We start from the raw sequence: 12,410 nt of genomic DNA, 5'->3' as shown, positions 1-12,410 counted from the left end.
TCGATTACTCGATTAATCGGGAGAGGTTTCCGGACCAGGCGCCGGCGGTCCGAATAGGCCACCGGTGGGGGGGAGTAGGGAAGAGACCCCGCACGGCGCGGCCGTCCGAACTCCCGTCGTCCTTCGCGCCGCGCATGCCGTTTTCGACCCGACCGGTCGTTTGGATAGGCGGCGGAGGGATCCGGCGCGGCTGCGGTTAACGCCGGGAGAAGGGGAAAAAAGGCCAGCGCCAGTGGCCGAATCGTCGGTAACGTTATTGCGCGGTTCGGACGGAGAAAAAGAGGCGTCGATGCCCGGCTCCGGCCGGCGCGGAGTTATCGCTTTTCTGGTGATCGCATCGGCAACCGCGTCGACGTCCGGGCAGTCTCCGCCCCTTTTCGACCTCGTCGTCGGATAACCGGGCGAGGGACGGGCACGCGTTGGTCGGAGCGACGTGACGTCACGGCGCCACAAGCGGGAGTCGGGCGCAGTCGAGATCGGACTCGGACCAGGACGGCGGCTCTTCTCTCTCTCTCTTCCCAGGTAAGCGGTCCCGACAGGGACTCGGGCCTTTCCCCGTCTCTTCTCGGACGCCAGCCGTCCGTTATTTCCGCCGCGCCCACGGGATACACCCACCTTGCCGGACGAAAAAAAGGGACAGGCCGGAGACGGGAGAAGACGGGGGTTTACCGCACCGATATAAAGGGGAAAGGGAGGCCCGTTAACGGACGGCGTTCCGTCGGGAAGGGGCGGGAAGCGGCCGACGGCCCGCCGCCGGGTGACGGCGGCGCCGGTCGATAACCCTTCGAGGCCGCCGATCCGGGCGCGGACGACGAGTCGGTCGGACCGAAAGTCTGGAAATAAGGCCGCGGAACCGGGCGTCGGAGGCCGTTTTGCCGGGAGGGGAGCGGAACGGGCTGTTAGGCCCCGAGTGATGGGAGAAGAGGGGGAGTTTGCGGAGTTTGTTAGAGAGAAAAATTCCCAAACGGGTGGAAAAACGTCAGCGGAGCGGCCCGAGTCGGTCCGCGTTCTCCCCCTTTCGTCCGTCTTGGCGGAACGAAAAATCCGACGGGAGCGCTAGTTGGAGCGTCCGGCGCTAAATAATGGCAGAAGGACGAGGCGGTGGAAGATCCTCGGACGTTAAAAGGACTTTAAATGAGAAGGTAGGAGAAAGCGGGAAGAGCCGCACGTCGGAGCCGAGCGCGTGCCGGGTAGACGCTCGTCTACCGACTGCACTCGCCGCCAACCTTTCGTATCGGCCCGTCCGCTATCGTAAGAGGGGTCCGGCTACCCGTCCGCTTACCGTAAGAGGGCGCCGCGGCCTAACCCGGGTTCTAGGCCCTATTTTGCTTTTTATTCGCCGTCCGGGATTACGGTGGGGATAGGTAACGGCGCCGGATCGATCGTCGGTCTAGGTCGCGGCCGGTTCGCAACCTCCGGCGCGGCGCGCTAACACCCCAATTACCGTAGAAGGGCGTTAAGTAGATCGCACCCGTTACGTGGATTTTCCACCCGAAGTCCTCTATTAATTTTCCCGGTAAACGGTTGCCCTCTACCCGAGATTCGTCCCGGCGCGCCAATTATTCCTAGGTATTTGCCTTGGCCCGGTAAAGGGCGGAAAGTGTAAATTTCCCCTGTTTTCTGGGTGCCGCCCTCCCCGGAGGAGGGAAGGCGGGTCCGGTCGACTCCTCCCGGAGACGGAGGGAGGGACGGGCCTCCGGGTTCCGCGCCGGACGGGGAAGGGTGGAAGACCCGCCGTTAAATATTTATCGGATTCTTTTCGAAATCAAAAGGAACCCGCGGAGGGGTTCTTGGCGGTTCCTGCCCAACCGCCCGGGTTTCTGCCCGGTTTGTGCGGCGTGCGCCGGACAGACTGGCAAAGGGCGGAGACGGCAGGGGTCCGGCTTGGCTGGTGAAGGAAGCCGGGTGGGGGTCCTGCCCCGCCCAGCCGAAAATTTTCCCGGTTTTAGGCTCCGGCGGAGGAATTTTTACGCCTCTCTACTTATCCGGCGTTAAATTGGCCAGGAGAAGGGAGGGACGTTTTATGGTCGGTGGCCGTGGTAACTTTTAATTCGTACCTCTTTTTCCCGCGCAGAATGCGGACCGACAAGAGGAAATTGGTTTTATTATTTGCCGTTATCGCCGTCTGCCAGCTGACAGAATGTAAGAGGAGCAGAGATAAGGACGGCAAACACGTCAGATCGCCCGCAGCCAAACAAGCAAGATTACATCACCGCAAGTGAGAACTTTTTCTTTCTTTACCAATCGCTTTCCTCCGCGATCCGCCGTCCGGGCCTTACGCGCGCGGCAAACGGAAATTTATCAATAAAAATCAGCCGGACCCGGAAACGGCGGCAGTTTCTCGGTTTTACAGGAGATTTTGGCGGGCGGAAGAATCGGGCCCGACCGTGTTAAATGCGGGAAGAGGGAAAATTAGAGTAACCAAGAGGAAAACGCGTTAGAAAAGTAAGAGGAAGCGGCGGAACTTGCGGGTAATTTGCTTGGTGTCTTTGCAGAGGAACGATCTCGGACCGGACGGAAGATCCCTCGGGACACAACGAAGAAATTGCCAACGTCCTGGCCTCGTCGGACAAAGGTAAATCTCCGCCCGGGCGGAGCGTCTTCCTTCTTCGCCAAACCTAATTTGGCACCCGCGTCCACCCCCGCACTGCTGCCCCGGGAACCTGCCGGGTTCCCGAACAGGCAGGGGAAGGGTTTCGGTGGATGCCCCTTTAAAAAGGGACATGTGAGACGGTGGAGAGAGTTTTGGCGGAAAGGACATATCGCTGACGATTTCGTTTGTTTCTTTTCGGGGCAGTCGACTGTCACAAGGCGGCGGTTCACTGGTGCGGAAAGAGTTTCACCAAAGTTTCCAAACTGTTGAACTTCTTGTCCGGAGACCAAGCCTTTCAAGCCAAGTGCGCCCTTAGAAAGGTGAGTTTCTTGGTCGTAATTTAATCATAATTCGGCCGCGGTTAACCGCTTTTCGAATCGGAAAGCCAATTCTTCTCGTCCGTCGTATCGATCGTTCCGGGTAACTTCTATTTTCGGATTACCGAACTATTTGCGTTCTTTTCTATTTATAAAGTTCCTTTGAAAAATCAATCGACCATCGTCTATCTTTACGTCGTCGCGTACCGTCGACCGCCCTCCCCGGTATTGAGGGAGGATTACCCTCGGAGACGGCATTATTCGGGTCTACCGCGGGACGGAGGAAAATTCCACGTCCACGGAATTTTCCGTTAACCTGGATATTCCAGGTTAACGGAAATACTCTAACTTATTTAAGCCAAACTCCCGACGACTTTTTCGTTTACCTTAGTTTCTCGGCTGTGGTCATCACCGGAAAGATAACCTAGACGACGCGGAAGGCTCGGCAAAGTTTCCGTTAACCACTTTTGCTCCCGACGCTATTTTATTTGGTTAATTGTTTTTGGGCTATTTTCTTAACCGACTTGGCCTTTTCTTTCCGCCAGGCGTTCTTCACCTGTCTGGACAAGATCAAGGAGAAGCCCTGCAAGAAGTACCACAAATTCCACAAAGACGACAACTTCCGCAAGAAGCTGGCCGACAAACTGTGGGCCACCAGGGGCTGCGTCCTGGGCGTCAAAGACGCTTAATGACCGCCCCTCCCCGGCCGCGGACAACAAGACATGCCAAATTAACCGGACGAAAATTTACTTTCGGTCCGGTTTACCGAACAAACGGTTTCCTCCATTAAACGTTATCGTCGTTTCTTTTCCGTCACATTACTGTACAAAATGTATATTACCGTCGTCCGGGAGTTTTGTAATTACCTGTCCGTCGAATCGGAACGCGACCACCCCCGCCGGAGTTCCGAATGTATAAATTTTCAAATAAAATCCGTGTCCTCGTACCGGTTGGCAGTTTTTCTTTTCTTCCCCTCCGAGCGCGCTAATCGGGAAGAAGTTTTCCCGGACCCTTCCGATTTTCGGTGGAATCTGTCCGGTGGTAAACGTTCGCTTCCGGTTTTCTTCCGCCTTAGAGGTTTGTCCCCCCCGGCGTGGGCGTTCGTTTTATCCGGAAGACGTCCGGTATAATAAATAAATGGGTTTAAAACGTCGAAGAATTGGTCACTTCACCTACGTCGGACACTTCCCGTCGCTCTTTATATTTTACGACGTTGGCCACTGCGTCGAGCTGGCCCGTCCAAAACCGATAAAGGGACGCGTTTTCTACAACTGCGCGAGAAAATACGAAAAGTGGAGTATGGCTATGTCAGGGACACGGCCGTGTTTTACGTGAATACGTTACGGTGTGTACGTTAACGGGTAATATTTTCTTTGAGAGTATTATATGTATGTCATAATCATTCCGTAACAGTAAGAAGTCCTTCGGATCTCCATGTTTTTTTACGTTTCCGGCACGGCTTCACTCTATCATATGGTGTTTTATGGGTATCGCAGGATTGCCCTTGAGAAGCCCTTTCCAACCGTATACGATTTCTTCATTTTGATTTGGCTTTTCGACGAGTATAGGCCGACATTGTATTAAGTTTTCTTGATTTTTAACTTTAACACCTTATATAGACCTATTCACCATAACTATTCCACACTAATGTTTTGTGTACGCAATCGATAAATATTGACGAGAGCTGTAAATTGAAACTCAAACTCGCGTCGTAGCTTCTCCGAGTCAAAATGTATACTAAACAGAAAGTATGTCACGCGGCGAAACGACCTCAAAACGCATCGCGCGTGGCGGCGCTTCCCCCTGCGTCGCGCGCGATGCGTTACAGTCCCCACTCAACGTAATGAATTCTTTGATCCTTTAACTATCGAGTGGTGTAATTAAATTTTGGATGTAGATGATAAATATGTAGCCGCAGTGCCAACTGTATCCCCTCGATTTTGTTATCATCAGTTTTCTGAATTGCCTCCCACTACGGAATCAAATTTAAAGACGTATTCACGTCAAAAAGTAAGTTTTTGCCTCCATACGAAATACAAGGAAACTCGATAAAGCCATAGAAAAAAGCTAAAACCCTATTATCTGTGTATTTACATCTCTGTCGCTGGCCTATCTCTACAAAAATCTGGTAAACCACACGGAACAATACTTAGCAAAAACAGTATCTTATCAATTAATTTCTCATCGTTTGTTTGATAAGCGTTACTTCGTTCTTCGTATGATTTTAAAGAAATGGACTGCCGTTTACTATATTTTCGGCCTTAGTTTTTCTTCTTTCTAACCTTCCTCGTCCCCATTCTCCGACTCTTATCCCGCTACGGCCTTAATTGGGAATGCCGGGGAACGGTCGCCGTTATACGTTTTGCTGGGAACCGGTGTAAAATTGAAAAAATGCCATTTTGTGGCCGATGTCCGGTCCTTCGACTTTACCGACGCAGAGTACTCCCGGTTCGCCCACCTTCGATTTATTTACGCGCGTAGAAATTACTGCGAAAGGACACGTTGAGCGGAATGGCCCTGGCAAAAGGCCGGTTCGGGTTTTTTCCACGTCCGACAAATTCCCGGGTCGAACGTCAGAAAAGTGCGGACGCCACCTCCCCTCCTATTTAATGCGTCTTACTCGACCAAACTCTCTTATTCTTATTTTCCATAACTATAAACCGTGGCCGCCGTGACTAGAAAACGGCCCCGGGGTTTGCCATTTACCGCCGTTGTTCCGGAACGTAACTTTTTAATAAAATTGTTTTAACGACTTCTCGGACGATAAATTTTTCCCCCTTTGTCCCTACAAATTTGTAATACTTCGACCTAAATACGAGAAACGTTCTGCAGGAAAAAGTAGATGAAAGAGGTAGACCTTACCCTATTTATAATGTTACTGTTTCCCGCCCCAAGTTTATCGCCATTAACCATCGACCGTTAAAAAATTTACCGATTAAACGAAAATAACGTTACAACTTTTGAAAAAGTTGGGATTTAAATAAATCCACCGGTGACTAATACAATTATTTATCCCCATAGATGTATTAGGTGTTTCCTCCACGCGCCCACTACGCCCGGTAACGAAATAAATGGTAGTAAAAAGCCCTCTTCCATTAAAACGCGTTAATTAAGATTTTAAATCCGTCCGAAGAATATTTAGGAGCGCTCCAGTTTGGCCATCTGACTGGTACAATACGTTGTACCGGTTACGTAAACTAATGCATTATTATTAATTTTCTACGCTCTTTTATGCGATTTAAGTTAATCGGGTAATTACTAGTATCCGCGCCTATATGATTACGCCTCCGCTTCATTAGAGGGCAGAAAAGAAGAAACCGATAATGTATAACTTTCGTGTTGTACTCTACGACAAAAACAACTGGATTTGTTTTGCCACGTCGCGTCGGTCTCTACAGAGTAAATATCCATTTTCGTATATATTTTCCATTAAAATAAAAAAGTTGGAAAGCATCGACACCCGGAATCGAAGATTTTCAACTTCCGGGACTAAACAGATTATGGGGGAAGCAAAAATCCCCCATAATCTATATTCGTCTTTCTAAGTTATCCAAACTTAGAAAGACGAAGAAGAATCCCCGGCAAGAAACTGTAAAGATTACAATAAATGAAAATACAAATTAAATTTCCTACCGCCCGTCGAAAATATATACAATTCTGACGAGTATTAACTCGAACTAATCTTATGTCGTAACGGCGTTTATTTCTCTTTTAAGGACCTCCGAGAAAGGTCGGGCCGATGGACGTTCGAGAAAGTTTAAGTTTATGCTTTATTTGTAATGTAAGAAGACAAAACAATAGTTCTAAAAGTCGCTAAAACGGTTCTACAGGTATTGGAATAATTATCGAAGGACAGGCCGGGCACCGATGCACGGGGAGCTTGCCACCCTACCGGATTCGTGACATTCCTATTTTCGGCGCCTTATTCGAAGACGGAGGCTTGAAAGCGCTGCCAGTAATTATTTGCATGAATGTAAACGTTTCTGGAATTTTCTATAACTGAAGAATATTCGAAATTGTTGTCCGATAGACGGAATCAACTAGTTTCTGGCGGGGAAGCTAAACTAAGGCTGTGGAGATGCAGCATCGAGCGAAAAAGTATTGTGCCAGGCCATACAAATGTTTTTAAAATATCTCGAATTTACAACGTCTTGTCGTTTCACACACCTGCGCTTTACGATTGTCGATAGGTTATAAAAGCGGCCGATGCTATCGTTGGGCAAGAATGTCGTCTCCGTCGAAAGCCGGGCACACCGAGTCCAAGACGAGCCACGCTCGACGTACTCGGTCGCCACCAGTTCAACGTCGGAAAGATTGACAGATGGACGTTTGAGTACCTGGCAATCTGAACGAAAACCACAAAGTTGGCACTAGGAAGACGTGCACCCGACTTTTTAGAAGCGTACCTGTACTGAGCTCGATACCGTGGTGACGGGAGGTAAAATGGTGCCCGTGCCAAAACCGAAATTGCGTCGTCGCAAGGTTATGCCGTGCGTTTGGTGGACGTCGAAAGATGCTTCCGCCAAATTCCACTAAACCCTTTCTAAATCTGCTGCGCTCGGCTGCGTCGTTTGGTCCATGCTATCCGCACTAAGTATCCATGAATCAACATCGCGGCTTCCTTCGTCATCACGTTAAACCAGCCTGTCGAGGTTGACCCGACCAAAGCCGTTCTCCCCCGTACGGCCCAGACGTTGCACCACCCGACTACTGTCGCACTCCTCCGTGCAACACTTCTTGGACGGAAGTCGGTTGACCGACCACCGGTGAATGAAAATTGCACTGGCAGGTTTCGACCGAGAGAATAAAGAGAAAAAAAATCCAAGGTGGTTTACCGCCGCCGACTTCGGTTCTGAAAGTCGGTATTAAAAAAATCTTTCTTTTTCTTTTCTTCGTGAGTGGTCGACGCCATGTTTGCTTAAGCGGAATAAGCTCTTCTAAAAGTACTCTCGAAACAGATACACGCTTGGCTCAAATTTAGGAACGTTTCGTCAAGCGCCGAAAATAAAAATGTCCGTGGATCCGTGTCTCCGGGGAATGGAAAACGACGGAAAGTACATAAAATCCTGCCGATATCCTTGACAGAATGTGGGCGAAATCGCATCGTTGTTATAGAAACCAGCCGTTTTTGCTGTATTAGAAATCGTTTTTGCTGTATTAGACAATGAACAGTATTTATTGGATGTGGGAGTGAAGCTTCGAAATGAGTCTTTGTAGATATATTCTGTTATATAAATTGCGGTGGAAGGCCGAATTTCCGTAATTATATAAATTTCGTTTTCGATAGATTTATATAGGCCTATATAATCTATCGATAATATATTAATTAATTAAATTGTCTGAAAAACAACAAAGACAGCTGAAAAGACAGTTGTTTACAGTTTAAAATCGATAGCAGATCTATTCTATCGCAATTAGAAGCGATATTGCCTACGCAAATCGCGCAAGGTGGACAAATTGATAACGTTGCTACGATATTATATTTTTACGGATCGACAATGCGGTATTGTATATGTTATAAACTTATAATACGCAATAGAAAGGAATACGGGTACTGTACAATGCAGTTTTCGTTTTTCTCTTTCCGCCCCGTAAATTACGGGCCCCCTTTTTAGCCTGGTTTCGCCTCCGGCCAGGACCGAAGTATAGGGGACGGACCGCCCTCCGAAAAACTCCTAGGGTTTTTCCATTCGTCCGACCATTTCTCCCATCTCCGACACCTTAAACGCTCGACCGACGGGCGCGTTGCATTTCGGTGTCACCCGTATAAATTGGCCACACCGAAATATAACGCGCGTGCTCAAAGTAGCACGCCGGGAGAATTCTTTCGGCACGCAAGGTGTCGTACGATTTTACTTATTAATATTTGTTATTGCACAATATTCGGAACAATAAATATTATTTATAAATAATAGAATACGGCAGTAATCATAGTACTAACGGCAGTATACTAACTCTAATACGAAATACTCCGAAATCAGTTTAACAATGTCATTCCCACCGAGTAAACGTCATATAAATGTCATCAAAATATCACCATTTTATTTCAGTTTCTATTTCTGGTTTTACCTATTTACATTTATTCTACTTAAAGTATATTCATTTAGTTACTTTAAAAATAGTTTTGCGAACTAAATACTTCCAGCAAACATTTAAAAAAAATTAAATATGGCTACTTTAATAGTCGGAGACAGAAGTCTGCCTGCCAAATCCCTTAGGCCAACGTGATTCGCTAACCTTGGCCTATGGGAAAATATAACCGAGTATAGAAACTACTGTAGTTTGTCGTTCGAGGAACCGCAGCATTTTCATTTTATCTTATTAATTAATTAAACGACGAAACCGTCGTTTAATTAACGTTGCTACGATACGAACGTTTCGTGGTGGATGACGGTAACGACGGGTACCGTCGTTACCGTCATCCACCACGAAATATTCGGACGACAATATCGAGGTAAATCGAGAAATTCCGTAAAAAAAATTACTAAATTCGTATCCGTCCGAGTATAACAGGATTTAAGTTTAATCGATTTGCGGAAAACAATTCCTTAACATCGGCTATGACCAGAATCGCGAATTCCCGGAGGTGAGCGTCACCTAAATTTTCTGAATTACGGAATGCGATTATTGCGATTGGCGATTATCTTTTTGATAACTTTTAACCCCCGAAACGGCAAATAAAGCCTTGCTTATCTGGATAAAGTTAAATAGAAATGAAATCATCTTTCGTTGACACGTCAACCGATAGACTTACGTAAGGTTATATGTTGTCATCAAATTCTTACGCCTCCAAGAAATTGTTAAAAATAAATTTATTTCTCGTACGTAATGCAAGTCACCGATGGCGAAGATCTAGTTTATTATTCGTCGTACTTTAAATACTTACCGTTGTAACGGTAGTTCCTGTCGACTGATCGAAAGGTAGCCAGATTAAAGTTTGAAAGTGAGGGCGAAACACTATCCATACACTGATTTTCGATAATTCTTTCTTTTTTATTGTAGTGTACTCTACTTGAAAAGTGTCCTTCAAGTCTTAAAATAAGTGTTTAATGATCTCGTTCGCGAATAAACACTTGGTCTTCGGTAGCACTAACAACTTTCAGAATTACGTGTTTTACATTGGTAAAGCTGCAGCTTGTTAAGAAAGTTGGCAATTTTGTCTTCGACTACGATATTTATCGCGTTTTCTTGTACCGAAAGAATAAACTGGTCAATCTCGATATAAAAGTCTGAGCGACAGACTAATTTTGGAATAAAATTTTACACCTTTAACAATTTTTCTGCTTTCTAGGAAAATATAAGACGTTCGGCGAATATAACTTAATAATAATACTATAATAATAATCCATACCGAATCGAGAATTCTGTTCAAGATTTAGAAGTATTTGTAAGCGGAACCTTTAAAAACACTCTGATACAAAAGAAGGCGTAGAAAAAGCTTTCTAATTTCCAAAGTAATAACTAATTTTAGGAGCCGGCACAAACTTCACTTCTAAGCTTGCTTTTTATTAAAAATTGAAAGCCATGCCATTGAAACTATAAGGAATATTTCGATGTAAATACAAAGTATCTATTGACAACTGTTTGAATCCGGTGAAACCGGTTTGATACCGCCGTGGCAGAAACCTCCCAAATGTAGATCGAGATCAGTTTGGTTCTAATTCCTGAAATATTGTGTAAAAATAAAAATTTCCGAGAAAATAATCCGTAAAATCCAATCAAAGTCTTCATTTCAAATAAAAAGTTTTCAATACTGAAGCCACTTCAAATGCATTTTGATATTTCTGAGTGAACATACCAAATACGAAGTAATAAAGGAACAAAGATTTAGTAAACAACACGATTTTCCAAACGATACGAAATGACTGGGTGCCGGGGTGCAGTCGGTCCCGTATCAATTTTATAAAGATATTTCGGTACAAATGAAAGTTTTCGTGGAATAGTTCGATATAAACGTAGGAAAATAAAATGACATTTCGGGATTTTGGAATGAGCATTAATTGCTCGTGAGCCAAATTTACAGATGCGGCTGATGATGATCTTCGAAAATATGTTAATTTGTCAGACAAAGTGGTTGGTTAAATCTATTCGGATAGATCCAGAACGTGCGGTTTCCTTTTAAATACTTAAGCGTTTTATTTGTCACTCGTTCTTCAGTTTGCTGTCTTCGTATAGGCACTTTATTTCGAACGACGTATTACGACTTTTCTCTCGACTAGTCTAAATGCTACCAAAGCCCCTTTATAAGAACACTTTTGTAAATGTATAACCGTTTCTTTCTTATCTCATCGAAGATATTTGCGAGTCTGGAATACGACAGAAAAAGTAGTCTGTCGATTGTTTCTGAATAAAATTCGGCCAATCAAATGCAACACAATTAACAAGTTGCGTTCCATCGAATGCGATTCTACAAAAATATACATAAATACGTTTCCGTTATTTTACTTGAAACTACTGTATTTACACAAGTGTAACGAAAATAGAAGAAGAGTTTATCGAAGCGATAATAATACTTAACTAACTAGGCTATGTGGACTTTACATTAACAATAAAGAATATTCTTTAGGCTTCTATTAGTTTCATTAGGCGTATCGTTAGGTTTATCACTGGTAACGAGGTTAGTAATTACGCAAGTGAGACCTCATTACTCATGCTGTCACATATCCTGTCAACTCTGAGTCGGCTAACATTCGGATAGTCCTTCTTTCCCCACGTTTTTAATTGTTCCTTACTATAATATAGCCTAATAGTTACAAATAATGTAATTTGAAAGTATCGAATAACGACACAGAGAATTATGCTACTGCGAATTTCTATTTTGAATATAACGTGGTAGATTCATCAGAACGAAATATTTCCGAAAAATTATCTTCGCGTAAATAGTACTAAATTTCGTGGTTTATAATTTATTAAAATTTAAGTGAAAATACGATTTCTTAATTAAAATTGAACAGTTTTATTGGAGTAAAAATTAATTACTAGAATAATTATGGATTGTAAGCCGTAAGACAATTAATGGTGTAAAAAGATTTTACTTTTTGCACCATTAATTGTCATACGACTTACAATCCATACTGAGAATTATGAAAAATGGCTACTGTTAGTAAACAATTATTTTATTTAAAAGTTTTAAAAACCTATTTTATATCGCCATTAAAAAAATTTTCATTTAGTAAAATTGGGGAATTCTAAGTATTTTTCGATGTTTGAGTGGTTAGAGAATTCTGGGTGTTCCCACCTTGGATCTTCTGGGAAAAGTTTGCTATACCATTTGTAAGACCAGCCAGACCAGAAAACATTTACGCAGAAAATGTTTAACCTTTCTTCTCATTAAATTGTGCTTTGTTTTTAAAGATATCCGTCAATTCTGTCTCCAGCGTAACGACTCCGATTTCGGAAACAATTGGTCAATAAATCCAACAACGCCACACTTCTTTCGTAATTACGTCTTCTAACTTCCTACGGTTAAAGTATCCCTGCGAATAACGCAATTGATCTAA

The 12,410-nt window shown here is 44.7% G+C and overlaps 1 protein-coding gene across 2 annotated transcripts; it reads left to right on the top strand.

The window, feature by feature from the left end:
• Nucleotides 1-350: 350 nt before the first annotated feature.
• LOC111639226 lies at nt 351-3,856 on the top strand. Of its 2 annotated transcripts, none has more exons than XM_023385023.1 (5): nt 351-522; nt 2,075-2,218; nt 2,496-2,575; nt 2,798-2,913; nt 3,456-3,856. In XM_023385023.1, exons 2-5 carry the CDS (start codon nt 2,076-2,078, stop codon nt 3,597-3,599), a joined length of 483 nt encoding a protein of 160 aa, XP_023240791.1. In that variant the 5' UTR covers nt 351-522; nt 2,075; the 3' UTR covers nt 3,600-3,856. The 2 variants fall into 2 exon arrangements, with proteins under 2 accessions (XP_023240791.1, XP_023240790.1); XM_023385022.1 differs by lacking the exon at nt 351-522 and adding an exon at nt 811-1,142.
• The last annotated feature ends 8,554 nt before the right edge of the window (nt 3,857-12,410 follow it).

This window comes from Centruroides sculpturatus, unplaced genomic scaffold, assembly GCF_000671375.1.
Source record: "Centruroides sculpturatus isolate CEXI.00-Female unplaced genomic scaffold, Cexi_2.0 scaffold1319, whole genome shotgun sequence".
NCBI classification, from domain to species: domain Eukaryota; kingdom Metazoa; phylum Arthropoda; class Arachnida; order Scorpiones; family Buthidae; genus Centruroides; species Centruroides sculpturatus.
The sequence above is the reverse complement of the archived record's forward strand: the minus strand, read 5'-3'. Positions and strand labels throughout refer to the sequence as shown.